The 27,217-nt window shown below is 39.9% G+C and overlaps 3 protein-coding genes across 3 annotated transcripts; 1 reads left to right on the forward strand and 2 right to left on the reverse strand.

The window, feature by feature from the left end:
• The first annotated feature begins 1,232 nt into the window (after positions 1 to 1,232).
• On the forward strand, positions 1,233 to 1,889 carry LOC146630176 (E3 SUMO-protein ligase ZBED1-like). Its single transcript, XM_085356547.1, has one exon. The coding sequence runs from the start codon at positions 1,251 to 1,253 to the stop codon at positions 1,887 to 1,889; it is 639 nt and encodes a 212-aa protein (XP_085212673.1). The 5' UTR covers positions 1,233 to 1,250.
• Positions 1,890 to 4,086: 2,197 nt separating this feature from the next.
• On the reverse strand, positions 4,087 to 9,224 carry LOC146630177 (uncharacterized). Its single transcript, XM_085356549.1, has 9 exons — positions 9,170 to 9,224; positions 8,653 to 8,958; positions 8,345 to 8,578; positions 8,147 to 8,251; positions 7,826 to 8,038; positions 7,386 to 7,727; positions 4,583 to 4,916; positions 4,434 to 4,491; positions 4,087 to 4,320 (listed from the first exon to the last, which is right to left on the reverse strand). The coding sequence occupies exons 1-9, from the start codon at positions 9,222 to 9,224 to the stop codon at positions 4,087 to 4,089; spliced, it is 1,881 nt and encodes a 626-aa protein (XP_085212675.1).
• A 2,157-nt stretch (positions 9,225 to 11,381) lies between these two features.
• LOC146630178 (uncharacterized) lies at positions 11,382 to 26,834 on the reverse strand. Its single transcript, XM_085356550.1, has 9 exons — positions 26,780 to 26,834; positions 25,692 to 25,994; positions 25,384 to 25,617; positions 25,184 to 25,288; positions 24,814 to 25,026; positions 24,400 to 24,741; positions 19,938 to 20,283; positions 19,716 to 19,773; positions 11,382 to 11,498 (listed from the first exon to the last, which is right to left on the reverse strand). The coding sequence occupies exons 1-9, from the start codon at positions 26,832 to 26,834 to the stop codon at positions 11,382 to 11,384; spliced, it is 1,773 nt and encodes a 590-aa protein (XP_085212676.1).
• Between the last annotated feature and the right edge of the window lie 383 nt (positions 26,835 to 27,217).

Consider the following 27,217-nt stretch of genomic DNA (forward strand, 5'->3'; position numbering starts at 1 on the left):
CAAATCCCCCCTCTCCAATGACAACTGGCAGCCTTAAATATGTTCAGCTGTCAGACTAACCCAGGGGTGGGCAATCTCAGGCTACGTCCACACGTACCCGGGTATTTTGGAAAATGCAGATTTTTCTATGCGTTTGCACCTTTCGTCCACACGTAAACGGCGTTTTCGGTCACTGAAAACGTAGATTCTAAAAACGCCTGCCAGGGTGGATATTTTCGAAAACTCAGTTTTTGCATTTACGTGTGGACGAGAAAAACTGAGAAAACGCAGCGTCAAAGGTGTGCGCTTTTTTTGACGTCACACTGTGCGCCACGTTATTGTTTTGATCAAATTAATTTCTACAGTACTGTTACTTATACTCTGCAGTGTTTAAATGCTTACATATGCATAAACAGTTACTGTCCCTCCACACATACAACTCGGTTCTGCTTCTATGCCCCATCTTTGTTTACTATTTCCCACCGAGGCTTCTAGACTTCTGATTGCCCAACATTTCTACACGGTTAGGAATATATCGCCACCTGTTGCTTTGGCATGTTCCTAGCAGCGTTTTCCTTCATTTCTGCGTTTACGTGTGGACGGGATTATTTTTTAAAATGAAAACGGAAAATCTCAGTTTTCAAAAATACCCATGTACGTGTGGACGTAGAGTTAGTCCACGAGGGCCGGTGTCCCTGCAGTAGTGATGGCCCGCTTGAAGCTGGCGCTCCGGAGCGTGTGTCGAAAAAAACAACACACTGGTTCAGAAGCACTGTGTCGAGGCTTGCTTCGTTTGGCAAAAGTCACGTGACCAGTGACGTCCGAAGCTTCATTACGCACGTAACTGCTTCGGTACCTGATTCAAACGGATATAAGGAAGTGAATCATCCACGGGATTCGTGGAGTGTGTTGATGGTGACAGAGAGCGAAGAGGTGACCATTCCACTGACAGATATGGAACCAGCAAGGAAGAGAGGACGTTCTGGCGTGTGGGAATATTTTGAGTTGATTTCGGTCAATCGGGTAGGTTTGCCAGCTTTGTGTTCTTGTTTGCCTCTGTTTTGCATTTGTTTATTTTGACTGAAAAGTTCACAAACCTTGTCTTTACACACACACACACACACACACATATATATATATATATATATATATATATATATATATATATATATATATATAGATAGCCTGGGCTTGAGGAGATCAGAGGTAAGGCACGTAAATTGGTAAGCTATTTCCGATCTAGCACAACAGCAAAGGAGAAGCTCTGCCAAATGCAGCAGCAGATGGGCAGATCACATCTAAAGCTCCTTCAGGAGGTTGATACCAGGTGGAACAGCACATACACCATGCTGCAGCGTCTGTATGAGGAGAGAGAGCCAGTTAGTGCTGCCCTTGTCTCAATGAGAACAGATCTCACACCTGTCACTGCTGAGGAGTACCACTCAGTTAAAGAGTGCCTGGAGGTGCTTTCTCCTTTTTACACAGCCACTACTGAACTTTCTGGAGAGCAGAGAGTATCTGGGTCCAAAGTCATTCCACTTGTCTGCATGCTGCGGTATGCAATTGCTAAAAAACAACCTCAAGTTCTGGATGACAAAGCCCGCCAGCTGTGCATGAACCTCACAAGAATGCTGGGTGAATGTTCGTCTCACTTGGAAACAATGAGTGTCATGACCATTGCTACCCTGCTTGATCCAAGATTCAAGGCTGTGGGGTTTTGCAGTCAGACCAATGCTCAAGCTGCAGTGAGACGTCTGACTGCAGAATGTGCCACCATCATTGAAAATGAAAAAGACCAGATCATGCCCGTCCCTCCTATCCCATCTACCTCGTCACAGCCAGAGCCAGCAACCAGTTCTGCAACTCAGTCAGGTATGGCTTTTGTTGACCTGAAGTCCATAACACAATGACAGGGTTCCAGCATATTCTAAAAATGTCTCAATAGTAAGAATATGCTTTAATATTCTCTCACGTCATCTTGGTGGCTGTCTATGTTCCCCCCTCTGCTAACCCCACAGCTGCATGTGACACTATCCACTCTGCCATAGCTCGGCTACAGACTCAGCACCCGAGTGCCTTTATTGTGATCTCGGGTGACTTCAACCATGTATCACTGGACAATACACTACCAACATTCAAACAATATGTGGACTGTCCCACCAGGGGAGAGAAAACTTTAGACTTACTGTATGCTAACGTCAAGGATGCATACAGCTCCTCCTCCCTCCCCCCACTTGGTAGGTCAGATCATAACCTGATTCACCTCACCCCCCGCTATGTGCCAATTGTGAGGAGGGAACCTGTGACCACCAGGACTGTTAGGAGGTGGTAACAAAAAAAAAATTCCCCCAGGGATCAATAAAGTATTCTGATTCTGATTCTGATTAATATCCCAAAGTTTCAATTCCGTTATTGGAAATATGTGACTATTAGACGTTTCTTAACAAAACGACAATCTGCTTGTCGAAATATAAATTTCATTAGATATCTTTAGTAACACTTACAGTTGAATATTCACATGTGATGTCATTTTAAAATACATCTGGAAATGTCAGTCTACAGAATGTGCAGCTATTTAATTCCATTAGTCTTTCAGGTGAACAAAATCGGTTTTTATTTTGCTCTCTTCTGGCTACTGAGTCCTGTCTCAATATGCGTACTTGTGCATCCTTGCGTTCTCGTGTACTCGTGATACGTCATCAGTCGGAGACCAAGTACTGTTCCAATTCAAAGTATGCATCAAGCCGAGAACGCAAAAAAGTCCCGGATGTTTTCTCGCTCCGCCTGTTTTATCGAGCATGCATCGGTGGTGACTTGTGTGGACTTGGTACAGCTAAATATCCCAGAATGCATTTCATCCAAAACTCAAACGCGGCAATGGCAGACGAGCAGGGCTGAAAACTTTTAAATATTTCTCTTGCTGGGTCACAAAATAAACTTTTAAGTTATTTTCAAGCAAGAATGTAGCTGTGTAAGCTTCAAATATCTGCTCGATTTATCAAGATATCATATATTTCCAAACGTGCTCTGACGTTTTCAGAGACGTCTGTGACCCGCCAGCTCCATAGCAGACAGTGAGGTCGAGGATCACTAGAGCCGGCGAGAACAGCGGACTCCTGGCACATAATTTTCAACCCCTACGCAGTCTTTTCGCTAGTCAGGTTAAACAAACCCCAGCAGCTGTCTATTGTACTAAAATAAAAATAAAGGCGTTCTAACATCTCACCTGCTTGTTTTTATTAAGACATACATGCACACTATTTTTATTAATAGAGATTTCGCTACTGAGGTTAAACATGATATATAAGTAACTTAGATCACTTCTAAATGTTAATGTTTGGTTTATTTCAGTGTTCAGTGGCAAGTCTGGTCTCGCCGAGAACGCGAGTACATACTTGCCAGTACAGTACAGTACCAGTGGCAAAAAGCAGTGCTAGGTGGTAATACGCTGTCTAACAGCTTGGATAGACTCCAGCCCCTCCTCAAAACTAAAATGGACGGATGGAGTATGCCGTCTGGAATAATATTATAAAATTGTCTAGGAACGAACTCAAACATCTAAAATCGTAAAAATGCTTCACATCAAAACTAGACTATCTAAAATCAACAAATGTAAAACTATACAAATGTGTTTAATATATAGCTCTGAATGAATTCTGCAATTTTGCATTGTGACAATATCACGGGCTATAATGCAGGGAGATTCGCAAACATGTCAGTGTCCTCTGCTATAACAGCACATCTATACACACGAGGGGCATCCCCACAGCAAACATTACAGCTGTTGTATCCCTTCTTTCTTGGAGCTATATTGTTTTTACACCCTCTCATTGTGTGTAATTGCTCTCAATGTCAGAAGAGGGAGACAAAAGGCAGATTAACTTTTACTATGATTGTTTTTTTTTTTTTTACATGACCATGAATTATTACATTAACACGAGTAACATACGAAGCCAATCAAACTGGCTAATCTAGTTGTGTTGAATACAGAAAAAAAATGTATAAATAATGTGAAATATAGATTCAAGTACAACGCACAAAAATTTAAATGAGAGGTGCAGAGGTTTGTTAAAAGGCTTGTTCGCCGCAGTGTACGTCTGCAGGTCTTTAAGTGTCATCTGTTTCTGTTGAAATGACAACAGATTCTCCATCAGAGCTCGTTTCATGTCTAAACTTCACAGCAGCATAATCAGCATGCTGCTCTTCTCTTGGCTGAAGTGTCTCTATGGTGGAAAAAAGAGGATCTGTGTGGTTTTTGAAGAAGTGAACTTTGCTGTAGAGGACTTCATCCTCCACCTGTGGCTGAGCTAAGACGTCTTCACACGCAGGATCAGGATTTAGCTAAGAACAAAAAGCGATACATCATAATTCACTTAAAGATTTGACTCCTTTGACTCTGTAAGACAGATCATTCAGTATGAAAATGTGTTTTCCAACTCCACAGTAATCTTTACCTCCACTATGTTGTTTGATGTTTCGTTTGTGGAAGACTGACTCGTAGTCCTCTTTTTTCTGGTTATTGAAAGTAATAAACAGAAAAAATAAGTGAGTTCATGCCAGAGATAAAATGTTGTCACTTTGAATCAAACACACTGTTGCTTACCTAATCAAAAAGAAGAAAAAGAGAACTATTGAAACCAGAACTATTACAGAAACTCCTCGTGTCCTTCCTGTGATACTTTGGACAGTGAGAGTCTTTGGAGCAGAGCTGATATCTTTGTTGGTTTTCACAGCACAGGAGTAGCTTCCTGCATCCTCCCTGCTGACTGGGTCTAGGATCAGATGCTTGATCTGGTTCTCTCTCGGGGTCAGAGGTCGACTGTTCAAGTACCAAATGTAGTTTGTGTTGTCAGTCAGAGGACAGCTGGTGCTGCAGGTCAGTGTGACTCTATGACCCTCTGTCACCACTGCAGAAGGACTCATCTTCACTCTCAGCTCTGAAACAGGAACATTAATAATGACAGATGTTATATGTTAAGATGAAACATTACACAATTGCAACATGTGCTAGAGACTGAATCTGAGTGAGTTAAGCCAAAAAGCAGACTCTTTAATCCCCCATGCAGTGATAAAATCTAACATTGACTTAAGTTCTGTACTTTTATGACATTTACGAGGGAATAGTTGCTTTTTTAAACTCCACTCCATGTACAATGTATGACAGCCTGAGTTAATATTTACTTTAAGGTTTATCCTACCGTTGCATCCTGCCTGTCCAGTTGCTTCTTTTTTTGTGGGTCTCCGCCTTGACTTTTGTCTTCAGTAACTGAAACTTGCATTGTGCTTTGGGTCTTTATGTCATGATCTTTGGTTTTATACTCAGTGTTTTCTGTTTTGGACTCAGTAAATTTTCTGTCTGACTTCGTTCTAGTTTTAATTTAAACATTACATTTGCTTATGTTCAGTCGTCAATCTTGTGTTGTATTCAAGATTTCTTTGTTAGATATTCTCAAGTTTTTCCTGCCCTCCTATGTTCTCTTTGCCTCGTCTGTGTTTCTTTTATGTTTCCTATGTTTCCCATGTTTAGTCAGTTTTAACTTTGTGTTTAATTTGCCCTGTCTAGTTTGTGTTTCAGTCAGTGTTAGTCTCCTGATTTATTTTGATAGTTTTTTGTCCTGTGTGTAGTGTTCAGTTTTGCTTCCATTGTCATTGGGCTGACTTATTTGACCTGTGCATTGTTTTGCCCAGTTGTGTATTTCCTGTCAGCTAGTCAGTGTCTGTGTTTCAGTTAGTTTACTCAAGCTGTGCTCTGCTTCTAATTTTATTTCAATCTGAGACCCATCTCCACAGTGACATCTGCTGGCCAAATTGACTATCGCCACAAATTGATAATGCTGTTTTGTGAAACAAGGATGCAGACAAGCACAATTCTAAACAAAAATACTTATTAAACCAGACTGTCAATGATGGTGAATAACACATGTTTTGGAGAAATCCCCACACAAACATTGCAAATTGAGACTGTTAGAGACAGCTGCTGGCTTTGATCGTAATAAACAATAATTCGCTTTATAAAGTAAAACATATAGAGAAAAAGTTGCTGTATTTAATCTAATAATCACAAGTTTTCAGCTGTTTTTGTCTCAGTCAGCTTTGTTTTTTACTCACAGGACTCAAACTCTGGATGTGTTATCACCTTTTTAATTTTGTAGGAGGCTCCTAGCCGCCACCTGGCTCTGAGGGTATTGTTAACGAGTGACAGGAGAAGAGAGCAGGAGATCAACAGACAGATTGGTGCTGTGGCTGCAGTGATGCAGACCCTGCACCAGTCTGTTGTGGTAAAGAGAGAGCTGAGAGAGCTTAGCGAAGCTCTCAATTTACTATTAAAACTACGTCCCTACCCTCACCTATGGTCAGCAGCTGTGAGTAGTGACCAAAAGATTGAGATCCAGAAATGAGCTTCCTCTGAAGGGTGGCTGGCCTCTCCCTTAGAGATAGGGTGAGAAGTTCAGTCATCCGGGAGGGTCTCAGAGTACAGCCACTGCTCCTTCACATCGAAAGGAGCCAGTTGTCCCACCGGGAGGAGGCCCTGGAGCGGACCCAGGACACGCTGAAGAGATTACATCTCTTAGCTGGCCTGGGAACGCCTTGGTGTTCCCCTGGACAAGCTGGAGGAGGTGGCTGGATGGATGCATAGATGGATGGATGATGGATAAGAGTTTGTGTCAGGTAAGGTTTACACACAGTCAATCAACGGTAGAAGGGGGCGTAGCTTTAGCTTTTATTTTTAATAATTAAAAAACTACTTAAATGAAAATACTAAATGTCTTTTCCTTCTTTAAAAAAAAGTTAACATTTATCAAAATTTTATTGGTGAATTGTAACACTCCATTTCATGCACATCTTTAAACCATCCTCTGCTGAGTGACCTCTGAACCACGAAGAAACTTTCCTTAACTTTATACTGCTGTGAGTCAGAGCTGAAAACTGTTTTATTTTCTTCTTGAAAGCAGAGGTGTTTTTTTTTTATATTTAACAGCAATCGAGAGCAAAAATATTGATGAAATAATATGAGTATTATTGATGAGTATTATTTTCTTTTATAAACAGAACCTGTAGTATCAAAACAGTAATTCAATAAATAGAAATAGCTCTGAAGCAGCAGGTATGCCACCTGTTGAAACTGTGGTGAAGGGCAGTTTGTCTGAACACCTTTGGACCCGACTGTATATAATATTAAAACTATTATGATTATCTACAATAGAAGCCAACTTTTACTTTTGATATTTTAACTAAAGTTATGTTTCATAAAATGCACATGATTTTAATTAAAAGCAAACTTTTTCATTGTAAGGGAATATTTTAACATTATTAAAGAACAAAGAAGGCTCTGAATATTTCTTCCACCTCTGCTCCTGTTCAGACATTAATAAGTAAAGTCTGCTGAGTGAGGAGTTTAGATTTACCTGTGACAATCAAAAAGACTCCAGGCAGATCAGACTGTGTCCATCCTTCATGATCTTTGTTGAATCTGAATGTGTATCCTCCTGAGTCATTCTTCTTCAGGTTGTTGATGGTCAGGATGTGTTGGTTCTTCATGTTGTCCTGATACTCCACACCACCTGCAGCCTCAATCAGCTCTTCAACTTCCACTTTATCTTTTCTCCATTTTTTACTCCAACATTTGAACTCTGGCTTCATGTTATCAGGATGTGAGTATTCACTTGTGATGTTGACTGAAGATCCTTCCAGAGCACAGATTCTCCTGCTGACATAATTCACTCTCCAGCAGTTTTTATCCTGAACACCTGAAATATAGATGGAAGATTTAAAGTTGTTTGATTGGTCTGTGTTTCAGCGCTTGAGTTCATTATTATATATAAAATAAAATATGTTTAACACTTACAAACTTCCTTAGATTGGAGATGTTTGTGAGCTTTAACTGTACAAGAGAATGTGCCTGTTGAAGATTTTTGAGTTGAATAATCTTGATTCTCATGATGGTTTTGTTTGTTGTGATACCACATGAAAACAGTTTGATCATCAGTCAGGTTACAGCTGGTGTTACAGGTCAGTGTGACAAACTCTGAGATGGAAGAAGCTCTTTGAACATGAACCTCTGTTGAAAAAGGATAAACACACTGCTTGTCACTATATTTGATATAATCATACATCTTATTTAAGACATATACATGTATTGTTGCAACAAATATGATATAAACTTCACCTCTGGGGTAGGTGATGGAGCACGGCTTATCCACTAATGTCTGTTTATAAGAACAAATGTTTCCATAAGCATAAGAGAGACTGAAGCATGTCTGTGTGATGGAATCTGAACAAAAAGACATGATGTTAAATATTTGTACTGAGGTCATTTTCACAGGGTTTAGCTGGAGAGTCTGTAGCAACAACAGTCATGACTCACCCACAGAGACTTCAGGGGCTCTGAGATGCTCGTAGCCTTTGACAGCACAGGAGTATGTGACTGCTTCCTCACTGCTGAGCAGCTCTTGGTACCAGGGAGACCAGTCCTCATAGAGAAACTCTCTGTTCTTGTACCAGATGTAGGCTGCAGGCTTTTCAGTCAGAGGACAGCTGCTGCTGCACATCAGTGTTACTGTCTGTCCCTCTGTGGCAGGAATCACCTTTACCTGCAGCTCTGAGAGGATGATGGAGAACAACTTATACAATGATGTCATTTGGAAAGTAAGTAATAAGTAAAAGTCACTGTACCTGCAACAACTTGAAGAGTAATTCTGTTGAGCCAACAGAGTTGTGGTCTGTCTGTAGTATTCATACAGCAGTAAGCGTTTGCATCACTCTCTCTTAGATCATTGATGGTTAAAGTTGGGTTTTTCTCTTCAGACATGTTGTACGTTACACGTTGTCCATCCACAGAGAGCTCACTCTGAATGTACTTGTTACCATCCCAGTCTATAGTGAACCATTTTCTGCTTGAACTCAGATGTTGATGTGAGCAGTGCAGATCCACTGATGAACCTTTGAAAGCACAGGTCCTGGTTTCTCTTCCATTAACACCTTTAACAGAAGAGAGTTAATAAATGTTTTTATCTTATTAATATGTCTTTGTTAGTAATCACTTAATAATTTTCAGTACTTTAAATTAGGAACTAATCTAATCTAAAATTTCTCATCTGTTAAAAAATTTCTCAACTTTTTTTAAACTTTTGACTTAAGTTAATATTAACTAATGATTTTTACATAAGAACTCATAAATAATTTCAGATACCTGAAATGTAAAAGATGAGACCCACAAGCAGACGACCAGCATCTCTCAACTCCATTGTTTTAGTCCAGACTTTGAGCATAAAGCTGACAGTAAAAGCTTGAACCATGAAGACAAAGTAAGTCATCGGTCAAACTAAACAGCACTCTTTGTCTGAGCGAAGGGTGAGGAGGGGGGAAGGGGGGGTGGCTGCTGTCTGCTACTCATGTTCTTTGGTTTCACATGTCGTGCATCTTTGAAACTAAAAGTAAACTTGCTTCCTCTTTCTTTAAATCTTTTGCATTCATTTTATGCTTTGTTAGCATGAGTGATATTTTAATTTGCATCAATTGATTTCCTATATAATGATTCTTTTGTTTTATTTACTTGATGCATGCAGTTGTGATTTGAATGTGTTAAATCTTCCGTTTATTAAATATATTGAAGTTGTTCAACAGGAAGTTGTGGAGGTGTTAAACTGCTGAGCATGTTTGAGTATAACAGTTTAAAATGTAAACACACAGCTGGAGTGATGTAGACATAATTCTATTGCCATTTTTATCTTTTCTTTTTCAAAATATTAAACAATGTGATATGGGAAACACGTTATTTAAAATATCCTTAACGAGTGTTTGAGCTCTCAGATTGAATTGTATTTTCCATTTCCATGAACGTTTCCTTTTACAGTACAGATCCTGGTTTTTGTGTAAAGCTGACAGTAAAACTTTCAACCAAAAGACAAAAAGAAATGCATTAGTCAAACTAAACACTCTTTCTCTGCAGACTGATGGGTGAGGGTGACAAACACCTTTTTTTTCTTTTCTTGTAAGAAGGAACTGGTTTCACACTTTGTACAGCTTTGACACTAAAACTGACTTTCTTCCTCTTTGTCTCTTGCCTTCTTGTATGCTTGTATGCATATCCATATGCAACCAGTGTTTGAGTTGTCTGATTGAATTGTATTCTGGCTTTGAAGAGTTAACCTTAATTTATTATTGTTGCTTCACTGTAGTGGTTGAACTTGTCACTTACTGCAGACTTGGTTATTCCTGTTTCTTTAATGTCACTGCTGAGTGTGGCTCAACAGTCAAAACTTGTGGAAGGCTTTAATCTTTTTTAGCCGCACCCAGAAAGGATAAATGGAATTCAACAAAATGAAATGAAACACTATCATACATAGTGGAGCCAGTTGAGGTGGTTTGGGCATCTGACAAGGATGCCACCTGGGCGCCTCCTGGGTGATGTGTTCTGGGCATCTCCCACCGGGAGGAGGCCCCGGGGACATGCCAGGACAAACTGGAGAGATTATATCTCTTGGGTTGCCTGAGAACACCTTGGTGTTTCCCCGGACAAGCTGGAGGAGGTGGCTGGGGAGAGGGAGGTCTGGGCTTGTCTGCTTAGGCTGCTGTCCCCCGGGGACCTGGCCTCGGATAAGCAGAACAAGATGGACGGATGGACTATCATATATTCTTTAATGAAAAATAAGTACTGTACTTGTTCCTGTGTCACCTTCAAGATGAAACTAGATAATTTTGGGGGACTTCTTGAAGTTGCTTAGCAGTTTAGGACATGTCCACCAGAGGACACCATTAGCTCTTCATCTCAGCAACATTTTGAATTGTTCTCTGCTACTTCTTGTCAAGTTCACAGTACAAGATAAGTGAGGTGCAAATATCTGCAGTTATTTCATTATCTTATGTTGCAAGTTTTCAGTAGCTTTTTTCTTCTTTTTTTTACATTTTAAATGAGTATGTAAAAAATATTGGATCAGTAGTTATAGTGTAAATAATCAAGCTTAAAAGGAACCAATTTTACTTGTATTTATTTTCTATCATTTGTATACTGTTACAGTGGTGGATGCCCAAGATTTAAATAATAAATTCAACATGTATACAAATAATCCCTATAAGTCAAAAGCTCAGGTTTCGGCCTTTTTGCCTTGATTTTGGATAGTTTTTCTTGTCTCTAATCAGATTATCAGCTCCACTTCTTGAACAAATGCTAATAATTAGAATTTTTACAGGTAATATTTAACAAATCATGCTGTATTTTCAAGAAGTCAGTTCCTTCAGTGTGTTTTACAGTAAAATAGAAATAACAACTTTAATACTTCATGTATATTGCATATGTATATGGTTCTTGCTGTTCCTAGGACTGCACTCTTCTGTACAGAAACCTCTGATGCTGTGCCTGGAATCTGCTGAAGCCACTCTTCCCAGTTTGGGGTGGCAGCTCCTCATGCTCCTATTACCATTGAGACCACTTTGGACTTTACCTTCGTAATCTCCTCCAGTTGGTCCTTCAGCCCCTGGTACTCCACGATTTCACTGTGTTTCTGCTTTCTTACTGTTAGCTGTGATTGACACAATTATCACAACTGTGGTCTTCTGGTCCTTGTAAAACAGATCTTGGCTAACAGTGCTTCATTCCCATGGCAATTGTAGATGTTTTTAAATGTTTTACTGTTACTATGTAACGGTTATCGTATATAGTAGTAAAGTAATTAATATTTAAACAATGCCAGGACTGAAATACTATCTTCTGTCATGACTTAAGTTGCTAGTTGATCAAGTTACCAGTAAAATGATTCACAGTAAATACCCCAACAAGCTTTAATGCATCTATAATAAATTATTTGCTGATTTCTGTGCGTCACTTAAACTGTATCACTAGTACTGACCCATGCTCAGTGTAAAATTAAATCCTACCTGTCTGAGCAAAGTCTGGCTCCTTTAATCCTGGATGAGAAACTGTGTGTCTGTGCTGAACCATTAATAAAATCAGGTTTGAGTCAGGCCGCTTTCAGTGGACTCTTTCTCTGTTGAAAAAAAAGGTTGGTCTTAATTTCAGATGGTAATAATTTGAGTTTTTACAGGTAGTATTTAACAAATCAACTAGTGTGTACAGCATCTTTTACAAAAGAACCCCCCATAAATAACAACTTATGAATAAAATTACATAATTTTAAGACATGATACCAAGCTCATAATACAGTCCATTACACAGTATGAGGTGTATTATAGAGTTGATTAACAATATATTTCTTTGTAATTATGCACTATTCTTGCTTTAATAGTACGCCTGAAACTGACTATTATATTGGCTGTTATAAATGAGGTTTTGATTTGAACTTTGCAACAACGGAAATTCTGATTCGGTAATTCAACATATTTTCCTTTTTTCTTCATTTTTAAAATGAGGCAGAACAAGCATTCACAAACATGTTGATGCCCTCAACTCCACTACGCAATTCTATCTGCTTGCTGTTGGGACAAAGAAGAGCACCATCCACATTTTTTTTATTGACCTGGACAAGCAGGTCATACCATGCAAGTCAGTCCCGTCTGCCGTTGGGACATTGACTTCCTGACAGACAGGAAGCAACATATGAGACTAGGGAAGAATGTCTCTGACTCACAGACAATCAGCACTGGCTCCCCTCAGGGTGGTGTTCTTTTTCCTCTGCTCTTCTCCCTATACACCAACTGCTGTACCTCCAACCACCACTCTGTCAAGGTAATTAAGTTTGCAGATGACCGTTATTGGACTCATCTCGGACGGGGTGAGTCTGCTTACAGGATGGAGGCTGAATGTCTGGTGTCATGGTGCAGGCATAACAACCTGGTGTACTTCCTGAGTCAGCTAAAGAAATTCAACCTGCCAACATGGACGATGACGCAATTCTACACTGCAATCATCGAGTCCATCCTCACCTCCTCCATTGTGGTGTGGTATGCTGGAGCCACCACCAGGGAAAAACAGAGACTGCAGCATGTTGTGCACTCTGCTGACAAGGTGATTTGCTGCAGACTCCCATCTCTGCAGGACCTCTACACCTCCAGGACACTGGGGCGCACAACTGACCGGACAAGGTCTGTTTGACCTGCTTCCCTCAGGCAGCAAGCTTCGGTCCATTTGGACCAAAACCTCTCGCCATAAGAACAGTTTCTTCCCCTCTGCTGTTGGACTCATGAACAATAACCATAAGACTGTTCCCACCACTTGCTCTAATTCAAACACATGACCCCTGTATTGTGTTCTCTACACCTGTTGCAACTTTGCACTGATCATCACCTGTGTTCATCTATATATCAATCTGCTTAGCACTTTTTATTTTTATTTAAGTGTTTGTCTTAATGTATGTCTCACACAAAGTACCGCAGCAATTTCCTAATTTTGTAAATCTGCTCAATGTACTCTCTAGAAGTTTTCCATGATATTTATCTGTAGTGAGCTCAGGTTTAGAGACAAACCACATACCAGTACTTGTTTGAAATAGAATACATATGAACCCACACGGCTTAATTTGAACAGTCACAACATTTATTATGTTCTATGTTAAGAAAACGTCACTCAAACACAAGTAGTTGTTTTCTGCCATCTTTCAGTTGTGACATATGTTTCAATAACATGTATTTTATAACTAAAAAGTTCAAGATTAATTTATTCTGTAATTTGTGTTGCAGAGTATGAAAACCACTGGCAGATCCACCAAATGTGGTGTCCCTGCTGTGATACTGAAGTTAGTTCAGTCACTAAACCTATCAGAGAAAAAGGCCCTTTAAATCACTATGGTAACAAAGTTACTTTAGTAAGCAGGAAGTGTGTCAATATTGGAGCAGAGATCAGTTGTGTGGGTCATAGGTAGGTGCAATCTGCTATAACGGGCTGAGATGTTTTCATAAATGGGACCAGGGTTCACCTGAGGAGGAAGACAAACAACATACTGGGTTATAGGTCATTTTTCTCCTCTCCTACAAATTCCAAAGCACATACAAACTCCAAAGCACGTACAAACTCCAAAACACATTTCTAGCGTTAACTGAACTTCCAAAACAGAGCTACCTAGATCACTTATATTACACAATTGAAGGCATATGTGTATTGTTTGTGTATTTATACGCAAACGCTCATATATATTCAAATAATTTAAATAAATGTTCATTTACCTGTTACTACCACACACCAAATCTGGTCGTTGGTACTTCATGGCTTGTGTAGCCACTAGATAACAAAACCTCAACACTGCGCCAAGCATCCTGGAGCACTTCTGTTGTGTATTGTAGTTTTTACGTGCTTCAGGGTTTGTACGTGCTTCGGAGTTTGTACGTGCTATGGAGTTTTTACGTGTTTTGGAGTTTGTATGTGTTTTGGAGTTTGTACGTGCTTCGGGGTTTGTACATGCTTTGTCTCTAGTGGCCACACCGTAAATATACTTTTATTTATTCACTCCACATAAAATGTAATAAATAAATCATATAATACAAAAAGCAACTATTTTCAAATTTTAACTATTTAAATCTTCAGCTTTTTCCTTTTAAACAAATTCAAAGTGAAACAACACAAAACACTGCAAACCAAATTCAAATTCAAATTTTATTTGTCACGTACACAGTCATACACAGTACGATATGTAGTGAAATGCTTGGACAACTGCTCGTGACCTAAAGAAAACAAAAAAGGAAAGGCTATGAATAAGATAGGAAATAAATATGAAAAATTAAAAAGGGTAAATTTAACTAGGAAGGAATAAAATATAAATTAAGGTTAAAAATGAAATAACTGTACAACACAAATTAGAATGAAGGGTAAATTTAACTGGGAAGAATAAGATAAAATATATAAATTAAAGTTGAAAATAAAATAACTGTACAACAAAATACACAATACACAATATAGAACTATATAAGAATGTATGAAGAAATCTAAATATAAATAAATATATACACAATAACAGCAGCTGTACAAGTATTAACTGGAAATGAAGAATATAGTGACCAGTGTTGTGCAAAAACAATGTCCAGAAAGTCCAGTGTGTGTGTAAGAACCATATGTGTGGGTAAGTACTGTGTGGTGGTGTGATTGAGAGACCGTATCGCCTGCGGGAAGAAGCTCCTCCTCAGTCTCTCTGTGTTGGTCTTCAGGGAGCGGAATCGCTTTCCTGACCTCAACAGAGAGAACAGTCTGTTGTTGGGATGGCTGAGGTCCTCAACACAATTAAATATAAATTTAAATATGAAAACAAAAAGAAGATGCACATTCTCTGTCATATGGGCCTGCATGGATAAACTTTCTGAATCCTTTATCATCCGCAACTGAAAATAGTTGTGGATGATTACTATACCTTTCTAATGTGACGTTGTTGTCCCCGCTCTGTTCCTGTGCTACTGCGAGTGTAACTACTGCCCCTCCCCCTTCTTTCCAGCGCAAAGCACAAGGCTCGTGTGCGGAGTGAAGCGGAAAAAAAGTGCGAGAGAGAGGGTGAGAGAAAGAAAAAAAAACAACAACCCATGGCTCCCAATAAGGAGCCGGATCACGTCGTTCACTTCAAAGAGTCGGCTCTAAGAGCCGTTTCGTTCGTGACCGACACATCACTAGTCTGAATGGACCATGTTCACCACCTCCATTGCCAAAGTCGCAAGTTGGTTGGTGCCTGTCGTGGTGGTAACAACTGACAGGCAAAGCAGAACGTGGCAATGGCTAAAGCAAAAACTCGAGTGTGGGAGTAGTTCGTAGAGGCCACGGAAAAAGACTTTCAGTCTGCCTAGAAGAGATTCTGGCAAACTGTCATGGGACTCAGAAGGGGAAAGCGGTGCTCTACCTCCCACGTAGCAAAATTGGTATGGCCCGGATCTGGCCCACACAATGTGCTTAAACACGGCCCACATACCTCAAAGAATGACGGCCCTTTGGTGGCCCAGATCAGATTTGCCAGAGGTGGCCCACTCATGGGCCAGAACAAGGCCAGTTGCAGGCACACTGGTGGTCCTGTGCTGGCCCATGTGTGGATTACTTCTGGCAAACCTGATCTGGGCCATATGTAAGTCGTGTGCAGCCAAAGTTGCAGACACACTGCTGGCCCTGTGCTGGCCCAGAACAGTTTAAACTCTGGCCCCAGATGTCAGCCTAATGTGTACCTTAATCAAGCCATGTAATAACAACATGTCCCGGAACATAATAGTGCAAAAGTAACATGACAAAACTCTGTTCAGACAGTGAATGGACTGATAGCCCTTTTTTCTACTCTCCCGGATTACATGCTGTATTCATCCAATCACACACTTTCTCTAAACTAAGTGCAAACTGGAGGAGCCAGGGATCAAACCACTAACATTCTGATCAGCAGGTGACCTGCTCTACCGCCTGAGCTACAGCTACCCAGTGGTGAATGTGAGTAAACCCTCACTAGGTTTTGGATAAAGTGTACACTCACAAACTTGTCAAACCTGCATTTGAAACGTTGGCTACCATAGCAGTATAGTATTGCAAGATGGCATTTGGGTCTTCTAACTAAAATAGGAAAATAGGAACATAAATAATGCCATCATTGTCAGACCTGGCCCGCATCTGGTTGACATACATCCTGCCATGACACCAGTCAGTCAGAAGTACCAGCTTGATGCAGAATCCGGGCCAGACCTGTTTTCTATGAACCTGGGCCACAAAAACAAAACCACGATCGGGCCAGATATGGCATGCCATCACATAAACAGTGCATTCATTGCCAGACCTGACCCATATCTGGATGACATACCACTTAGCATGCCAGAAGTCAGCCAGCAGTGCCAGCTTGACACCAGATCCGGGCCAGACCTGTCTGCTATTTGGGCTGTACTGTGTATAGTGCAGATGGAGCACTGCTGACTATGACTGAGAAAATTGTCGGGTGGTGGAAGGAATACTTAGAGGACCTCCTTAATGGAGGAATCTGGGGATAAGGGGAACAATTCGCCTATCTCCGGGGGTCAGGTCACTGAGGCAATTAAACAACTCCTTGGTGCCAGAGCCCCTGGGGTGGATGAGGATTGCACTGAGTTCCTGAAGGCCATGGATGTTCTAGGGCTATCTTGGTTGACATGCCTCTACAATGTCGCGTGGAGATCAGGGGAGATACCTCTAGGTTGGCAGACCGCAGATCGGGATGGTGGTTCCCATCTTTAAGAAGGGGACTGTAGTGTGTTCCAACTATAGGGGGATCACACTCCTCAGCCTCCCTTGGAAAGTCTATGCCAAGGTGCTGAAAAGGAGAGTCTGGCAGATCCTGGCAGAGGGACACTGGACCAGCTCTTTATCCTCTCAAGGATACTTGAGGGTGCGTGGAAGTTTGCCCAACCAGTGTATATGTGCTTCGTGGACTTGGAGAAGGCATTCGACCGTGTCCCTCGGAGTGTTCTATGGGAGGTGTTTCCAGAGTATGGGGTGTCTGGCCCATTGCTACGTGCCATTTGATTCTTATAAAACCATTGCAAGAGCTTGGTCTGCATCGTCGGCAATAAGTCGGACTTGCCCTTCGTCACCAATTCTGTTTATAATTTTTATGGACAGAATTTTTAGGCGTAGCCAAGTGGGGGAAGGCTTTTACTTGGGTGGTCTAAGAATCTCATCTCTGCTTTTTGCAAATGATGTGGTTCTGTTGGCTTCATCGGGTGATGGCCTCCAGCTCGCACCAGAACAATGCAGAGCCAAGTGTGAAGTGGTGGGAATGAAAATCAATACCTCCAAACCTGAGGTTATGGTCCTCAGCCAGAAAAGGGTGGAGTGCCCACTGACTGTAAAAGTGAAGCTCTCAATTTACCGGTCGATCTACGCCCCTACCTTCACCTATGGTCAGAAGCTGTGGGTAGTGACCGAAAGAATAAGATCGCGGGTATAAGCAGCAGAAATGAGTTTCCTCTGAAGGGTGGCTGGCCTCTCTCTTAGAGATAGAATGACAAGTTCAGGCATTTGAGAGGGGTTCAGAGCAGATCTGCTGCTCCTCCACATCGAAAGGAACCAGTAGAGGTGGTTCAGGCATCTGATAAGGATGCCTCCTGGGCCTCTCCTGGGTGAGGTGTAAGATCCCGGATAAGTGGAAGAAGATGGATGGATGGATAAATGGAGACTAATTGATATGAGAGCATGAGGGTGGGAATGGATGTTTGTATCTGTGTGTGCCTGTATGTCTGTGTCTATATGTCAGGTTGGGCATCAGACGCCACCTCTCTGGGGACATCTCAGGCCCTCCAAGGTTTGGAGGCCTATCTCCCCCCACCACTTCCCCTGCCGGTGGCAGACGCCCTCAGACATCGGTGCGTTGGTGGTTCTTTGTGTCCGGGGATGGGCGCCCATGTACACACCGGCTCACTCCTTGGTGGCTGCTTGTCGGGGCCTGGAGCCTGGGGCTCGCTCGGGCCACTTCGGGGGTGGGGTGCCCTCAGCCTCTCGGCCTGGGGCTGGGTCACTCTGGCACAGCTTGCTGCCGGCGGAGCTCATGGGCACGTCACTGCAACCCCCCCCCCCCCCGGCTTCTGCTCCGCGGCTGCTGAGTGACCCCTCATCTGGGACTCTCCTCAGCTCTTTCTGGGATAGTGACGCGGCTGCCCCTCTGTTGGTCTTCCTTGGTCTCCCACACCCTCTAGCAGATCATTACATGAAGGAACCTTTTAAAAACAAGCGCGTTCATGCTCACAGGTGTACACACGGGTACTCACACACACAAACTACACCCTTTTTGGCTCCTACCTCAAAGCACACTGTGCGCTATCGATATTACGTGCTGCACAATAATGTTTAATATTTAATATTTACTGTTATATTCCCATATCTCATCGTGATGTTTTTTATTGTATTGCTCTCGTTTTCTTCTGCTTGTTTTCTTTTTTCTTTCTCAACAGGTGATCCAGGTGATTGATATATGTATTTTTTTGTCTGCTTATTTAGTTGGTTTTTGTTTTTTTGCCCTTTATCCCCGTCCCTCTTCTCCGCAGTTTTTTTTCTCCCCCTCTTCCTTTCTCCCTTTTCTTTTCCTCATTCAAGTCTGTCCCGTATCTAGCAAGTGAAAATAAAAAATAAATAAAATAAACAATAAAAGGTGAATCAAATAGACCATTACGGCAAGACTGAGATGGTCAATTTGGTAAAGTAAATCCGTTGGGTATCTTTCCTCACCTTTAGACAATAATTCTGATGGCAAAAGAACCAAACGGGACAGGCAAAAAAAAGGAGACTAATTGATGATACATGAAGAAAATACCACAGAGGAGGGGATGTTTATATCTGAATTCTGTCCTCTACCTGCTCTTTATTGTCTGATGTTTCACTTCTTGGAAAGTGACTGGAAGTCGTCGTCATTCTAATTAAAAAAAAAAAAGAAGAAAGAAATAATTTCCAAATCAACAAGAGATTTCAAATCATAGTTTGAATATGATGATTATAGCAAAAATAAAATGTGTATTTACTTAGTAGGCGATAACTCAATGATTGAGTAGGGGTCAATTTTGTTTTTCAAACTGCAACGCAGCCCGACATAGTAATGAGTATCCTGCTCTTCCGATTTAGCTGGAACATTTTTACCAATGAAATCAGGATAAATCTGTGGAGACAAGTAACAAATAGCTTCACATTTTATACATTTACATAAAGAGGTTATAATTCAGATGAAAGAGAACAGTGCAGTGGCTAAAATAACATGAGTTTGGGATACGGAGGAATGGATTAATGTGAAGAAAAACAAGGTGTTCAAGGGGCATTAAAAAAAAAAAAAAATTCAGCTGTTATTGCAGCAGAATGTTTTTTGTTTCTCATTTTGTACCTGCTGTTTGTTGCCTAGTGTTGCACTTCTTGAAGGCTGGTTTGAAATCCTCTTTTTTCTGATTTGTAAAAAAAGAGCAAATATATATATGTATATGTATACACACACACACACACACACACACACACACACACACATATATATATATATATATATATATATATATATATATATATATCAGATGAATACTATTGATCTGAGTGAGATAAACGTATTGCTCACCTAACACACCAGCAGACAATGACAGGTATTAAAAGGAGCAGAGCTGCAGAAACTCCTGCAGCTGCTGGTATCCATGTTCCTGTGATACTTTGGACAGTGAGAGTCTTTGGAGCAGAGCTGATATCTTTGTTGGTTTTCACAGCACAGGAGTAGCTTCCTGCATCCTCCCTGCTGACTGGGTCTAGGATCAGATGTTTGTTCTGGTTCTCTCTCGGGGTCAGAGGTCGACTGTTCAAGTACCAAATGTAGTTTGTGTTGTCAGTCAGAGGACAGCTGGTACTGCAGGTCAGTGTGACTCTCTGACCCTCTGTCACCACTGCAAAGGGACTCATCTTCACTCTCAGCTCTGAAAGCAAGAAATCAGGGTAAGTGTTAATTTTTAGTCCAAACGTTTATTTCTGCACCACTACAGTTTTCCCTGATTTTTAATTGTCAAAATGAAGATATTTTGGAATTGAAATGAGACCTTTATGGTTTGGAAGTGCAGTTCTTGTGAATGCAAATATGCAAATAAAGAAAAGAAAAAAAGGATTCCATTAGCCAGAAATGTTATTATTCCAAATTTAACAACAGTATTTTTGTTTCTTTTTTTCTGACCTTTTTTAAAGTAATGTATGCTCATGGATGTCAAGTATGGAATGCCAGGACTGCCATAATGAATTAATTAAATACACCATTAAATAATTAATTAAATGTGGCAATAATTAATTAAAATTGGAATTAATTAATTAAATAAATAGTTATGACACATGTAATTAATTAATTATTGACACATTTAATTAATTATGTATGTATTTCACATTTTAATTAATTATTGACACATTCAATTAATTATTGACACATTTAATTAATTATTTAATGATATATTTATTTATTTCATTTTGGCAGTCCTGGCGCCTGGCTCTCATCTTGAAATAATTTTATCTGTCAGCCTCACCCATCAAACCCAGGGGGCGGGGTTAACGCTGATCGAGTCAAAACCATTGCTTTGGCCTGGTGGCCATTGTTTCTAGCACACAACAACCGGCATGTGGAAGCTAACAGAACTGAACTTTGAAAAACCCTGTTTGTGTGTCACCAAATACCGTTTTAATATTTTTTTAGCAGAGAATGTAGTGGTTTAATCTTCATGTGTCTGGTCGGTTTGTCAAGATACAGCCTCTTTGCAAAAGTGCTGCGATGATTTCGGAGATGTCTGCCCAGTCTCACGGCAAAGCGTGGGATAGACCCGCTCACCTCGCAAGCAATCGAGCTATTATTACCGCCGACAAAGTGCAGGCCCCGGTACACAGCTGTATTAACCCCCGCTGACTTCTTTTACTGAGGTTATATTTATCGGTGTTTTATTTCCTGATGTTCTTATATGTCCTACGTGTTTCAGTCGCCAATTCTGAATTATAACTAACATTAAAAACATGTTTAAGGAGGAGAGAGAGCAAATAAATCTGTTTAACATCTGATCTTTGGGTTTTTGTTCAGTAATCAGCGTGACCTGTGTATAAACACATAAAAGAGATAACGTTGGTGTTTCTGTCATGTAGTAACTGCTGGCTTTAACTGTACAAAGGTTGTTCGACACTATGAAACACATACAGACTTCATGATGTTCGGCTAATATTTTTATTGTGAATATTAATCATGCTGACCTCGCTCTGTACACCACGCAGCGAGGTCAGCATATCCACGATATCCTCAGCTCCATGAGTTAACACAGAGTTTCCCAGCTGACTATCTAACTTCCAACTATTCCAAAGACGTGAAAATATACAGCATAAAGAAAAGTGTAAGAGACCCAGCAGCAGATTAGAATAATAGTTATACATTTAATAAATCACCAAATGAATCCAAGAAACGAGCAAACCTGTTCCGACAATTTGAGTTTGTATTCCCTCAGCTGCAGACTCGCTGCTGTTTAAATGTTTGAAAAGGAAGATTAGATATAAAAAACGTCAAACATAGACTCAGTCTGCCTTCACATTTGATATGAGGCCAGCACGTATAGTGGCTGTGTCCTGTTTTAAGATCATACATGTAAAATTGTTGTCTGACCTCCGTCGATCCAGCTGCTCAGAGTCCGTGGTTACCATGGTTACTGCATAAGCAACTATAATGTTAAAAGCGGGCACTGAGGAAACCTACCGGCAGCATGAGTGTTTATGTTTTTCATTGCAAAAGAGCTGTCTGAATGGTTAACTGAAGTTAACTTGGATAAATTATAGTTAAAGAGTATCACAGATAACGCCTACGTGAGCTGTGTGACTGTTCACCACTACACTGAAATCAGCAGGCTATTACTGAAATACATGTGCTATATCATAAACTATTATATAAATAGGGAGGTCCTATTAACATGTTTAGTTTTAAAGGACACCTTCCTGCCTTTAGTCTCCCTCATGAGCAGTATTAGTTTTCTTCTAACATCCAGAAGTCTGCACGATGTGTTTCATAGTTTGTAACAAACCTTTGACAGGTAAACATAACATGACCGAAAAAGCAAAAAAAAAAAAAAAAAGAGAGAGAGAAAAAAATCACATTCTAACAGACAGCTGGTGCTTAGAATACAGTTGAATAACTATTAAAAAACAGATGATATAATATTTCTGTCCAGGTTGCAGACTTCATGATGAACATGCCGTTGCAAACCCTGCTCCTCCCGGTGGAAATGTGCCTTCTCTTTCCTTTTAAAAGTCAGTTTAATCTCAAAATTCACTGTTAAATCCAAAACACACCAGATAAAGAAAAGCGAATAGTTCAGTCTAACACATGTGCCAGTGAACCATTAAACGTCTGTGAAACTATGCAGTTATGAAACGTAACTTTAACCTCAGCCAAACCGATTTGCTCAGTTGTAAATAAAACAGCGAAGTAAACGTGACCCGACAGACAGAAGCTGAGTGAATGAAGTCCAGCGTTTAACCACTGAGAGCTAAAACTCAGCTGAGGTTTGAAAGCTGTGTGCCGGTGATTGGACATCAGCCGCTGATGAAGCTGGTTCGCCTATAAAGTGCTCTGTAAGGAAACAAGCTCCAGCAGCTCTGCGCTCGGGGAAAACACTATATTTACTTATCTTGTGCAGAAAAATGCGCTGACATTGCGTTATATCGAGCACCGGCTGCCCAGTTAAACTGTGACTATCACCAGGTAACGTAGGCGTGTTTCTTGAATTAGCAGCAGGTGTTAAACAGCTGACAGATGAGGAGGAGGATGCATGCAGGTAAACTGAGGGTCTGTTGAGCTGATCGCTGGTTTCGTGAGAAAAATGTCAGCTCGTTCTTTATGTTACAGAAACACAAGACCAGGCGGAAAGAGACGATCGTTCGGTGAAAATGAGAATCTGCGAATGCAACATGTGGAACACGGAGAGTGGAATATGTAAACAAACCGGTTAACGTAACCCCCTGGGTGCACTCTGCATGCTGACTGTTAGCAGAGCTAGTGAAATATCTGAAAACATCTGAGCACAAACATGTTCTATGTTGACAACCTGACCAGACATACGTCGCGACATTCGCGGCTAAAACACTGTTAAAAGTGTAGCTGGTGACAGAAAAACTGGGTATTTTAAAACTACACCACCACCATTGCTGCCTGTGATTTGATCTGCATTCTGGGATACCTGGCTGCCCCAAGTCTACACAAGCAATCGATTATCTAGGATCGACCTGTTTTGACTTACTTTGCACGTCAACCAATCAAATGTTAGAGAAGCTGCATGGGCAGCGTTAACCCCGCCCCCTGAGTTTGATGGGTGAGGCTGACAGATAAAATTAATTCAAGATGAGAGCCAGGCGCCAGGACTGCCAAAATGAAATAAATAAATATATCATTAAATAATTAATTAAATGTGTCAATAATTAATTAAAATGTGAAATACATAAATAATTAATTAAATGTGTCAATAATTAATTAATTAAATGTGTCAATAATTAATTAAAATGTGAAATACATAAATAATTAATTAAATGTGTCAATAATTAATTAATTGCATGTGTCATAACTATTAATAAAATTAATAAATTCCAATTTCAATTAATTATTGCCACATTTAATTAATTATTTAATGGTGTATTTAATTAATTCATTATGGCAGTCCTGGCGTTCCATAGATCAAAATGTCATATGATGAAATGTGAGTCCTTGATGTAGCTTGAACAAAATAACAGAATCTAGGTTGTTCAAATAAAATCCATGAACACCAAAGCAAAAAATAAAATAGACACATGAATGCATCTTATAAAATAGTAAAACACATTTTTTTCTGCAAAATAAGTACTAATTAATACAATACTCTTCAAATTTGCAAAAAACTTAAGTGAATTCAGTTTCAATAGATAAATCCTAATTTTCTTGTAATGAGGTTTTGATTTGTAGCATCTTCACTTAAATCTGAATATTTCTTCCACCTCTGCTCCTGTTCAGACATTAATGAGTAAAGTCTGTTGAATAAGGAGTTTAGATTTACCTGTGACAATCAAAAATACTCCAGGCAGATCAGACTGTGTCCATCTTTTATGATCTTTGTTGAATCTGAATGTGTATCCTCCTGAGTCATTCTTCTTCAGGTTGTTGATGGTCAGGATGTGTTGGTTCTTCATGGTGTCCTGATACTCCACACCACCTGCAGCCTCAATCAGCTCTTCAACTTCCACTTTATCTTTTCTCCATTTTTTACTCCAACATTTAAACTCTGGCTTCATGTTGTCAGGATGTGAGTATTCACTTGTGATGTTGACTGAAGATCCTTCCAGAGCACAGATTCTCCTGCTGACATAATTCACTCTCCAGCAGTTTTTATCCTGAACACCTGAAATATAGATGGAAGATTTAAAGTTGTTTGATTGGTCTGTGTTTCAGCGCTTGATAGTTTGACACTTACAAACTTCCTTAGATAGAAGATATTTGTGGTCTTTAACTGCACAAGACAATGTGCCAGTTGAAGAGTTATGAGTGGAATAATCTTGATTCTCATAATAGTTTCTTTTGTTGTGGTAACACATGTTGGCAGTTTGATGGTCAGTCAGGTTACAGCTGGTGTTACAGGTCAGTGTGACAAACCCTGATGTGGAAGAAGCTCTTTGAACATGAACCTCTGTTGAAAAGAATAAAAACACTTCTTGTTACTATGCATAGTTATATTTAAAGAGCTCATATAATTCATATAAAAGATAGTTATAAGAAATCTGAATTTAGAGGTTTGGTGGAGATGTGTTTAATAAACAGTGTGGATTTTTTTCTTTTTTTTTTACCTCTCGGATATGTGATGGAGCATGACTCATTCACTAATGTCTGATTGTGGGAAGACATGTTTCCATAAGCATAAGTCACACTGAAGCATGTTTGTGTGATGGACTCTGAACACAGAGAAATAATATTTAATATTTGTACTGAGAGAATTATTACAGGGCTTTGCATAATGTTTTGTAACAGAATGAGCATCATGACTCACCCACAGAGACTTCAGGGGCTCTGAGATGCTCGTAGCCTTTGACAGCACAGGAGTATGTGACTGCTTCCTCACTGCTGAGCCGCTCTTGGTACCAGGGAGACCAGTCCTCATAGAGAAACTCTCTGTTCTTGTACCAGATGTAGGCTGCAGGCTTTTCAGTCAGAGGACAGCTGCTGCTGCACATCAGTGTTACTGTCTGTCCCTCTGTGGCAGGAATCACCTTTACCTGCAGCTCTGAGAGGATGATGGAGAACAACTTATACAATGATGTCATTTGGAAAGTTATTAATGAGTAAAAGTCACTGTACCTGTAACTACTTGAAGAGTAATTCTGTTGAGCCAACAGTGTCCTGGACTGTCTGTAGTCTTCATACAGCAGTAAGCGTTTGCATCACTCTCTCTTAGATCATTGATGGTTAAAGTTGGGTTTTTCTTATCAGAGATGTTGTACGTTACACGTTGTCCATCCACAGAGAGCTCACTCTGAACATAATTTCCCTTCCATTGGATAGTGAACCATTTTCTGCTTGAAGTCAGATGTTGATGTGAGCAGTGCAGATCCACTGATGAACCTTTGAGAGCACAGATCCTGGTTTCTCCTCCATTAACACCTTTAACAGAAACTTTTACTAGCAAATGTACTTATTGTCTTATCACAATTAACTGTGTTTTTTGTTCTTCCTACAAACCCAAATACCAAAAAGTTGGGACAGTATGGAAAACTGAGAAAAAATTAAAAGAAAATACTGATTTATAAATTTACTTTGATCTTTATTTCACTGCAGACGATATGAACACAAAATATTTCATGTTTTGTCCGGTCAACTTCCCTTCATTTGTAAATATACATTCTTTCCTGTCATTTGTACCTGCAACACATATCAAAAAAGGTTGAGGCAGGAGCAATTTTTGGCTCGTAATCAGGAAAATTGGTTAAATAATGATGTTATTTGAAAAAAGTGATGTCAACAGGTAATTGTAATTATGATTTGGTACAAAAACAGCATCCAAGAAAGGTCTAGTCCTTTAAGAGCAAAGATGTGCCAAGGACCGCCAGTTTGCCAACAAACAGTCTTGGACAAGTTACTTGAAAAACGTAATTAGTAACTAATTACTGAATACTGAATACTTCTTTTTTGAAATGTGTTGCAAGAACCAAAATTGGAATGTGTTTTTATTTTGACAAAAATGATCAAATTAATGAGTAACACATTAAATAATGCTCTGTTGTATTGTTTTCAGTATAATACACAGCAAAGACAATTTAACAAAGTACTGTTTTCAGTTTGATTTTAATTAACATACTGTCCCAACTTTTTCTTATTTGAATTATTTTAGAATGTAAATTTAGTTTTTTCTATGTTTTTTATAAGGATGTATAAATGATTACTCATACCTGAAATGTAGAAGATGAAACAGACAAACACATTTTGAAAATCTGTCAGCAGCATGGTGGTCGGAGTCCAGCTTGCAAGCATAAAGCTGACAGTAGCAGACAATGAAAAGTAGACACAATTATCTCACAGGCTGTAACTGACGGAAAAATAGGAGGACTGACATGAATGTTTTATGTTCAGCGGTTTGGCACACAAAGCCCCTCTGTGCTAAACATGAATGCCCTTCCTCTTTGGTTCTTCTTTTGTCTGCAGGAAAAACAATATGGTTTAGCTGTCTTGCCCTGAACATTTTAGATGTTCAGGTAACTTTCAGTTAGTGTTTCTATTATTCCTCTACATTTATGTATATATGCTGTATATATTTATTATTTTTTCTAAAACTCTCCTGCTCAAACCTGATGGAGTGTAATAAAAATCATTTCACATTTGCCAAAAGT

Source organism: Diplotaxodon limnothrissa, linkage group LG6 (genome assembly GCF_057381915.1).
Source record: "Diplotaxodon limnothrissa isolate DT_005_m linkage group LG6, D_limnothrissa_male_GT1.1, whole genome shotgun sequence".
Lineage (NCBI taxonomy): Eukaryota > Metazoa > Chordata > Actinopteri > Cichliformes > Cichlidae > Diplotaxodon > Diplotaxodon limnothrissa.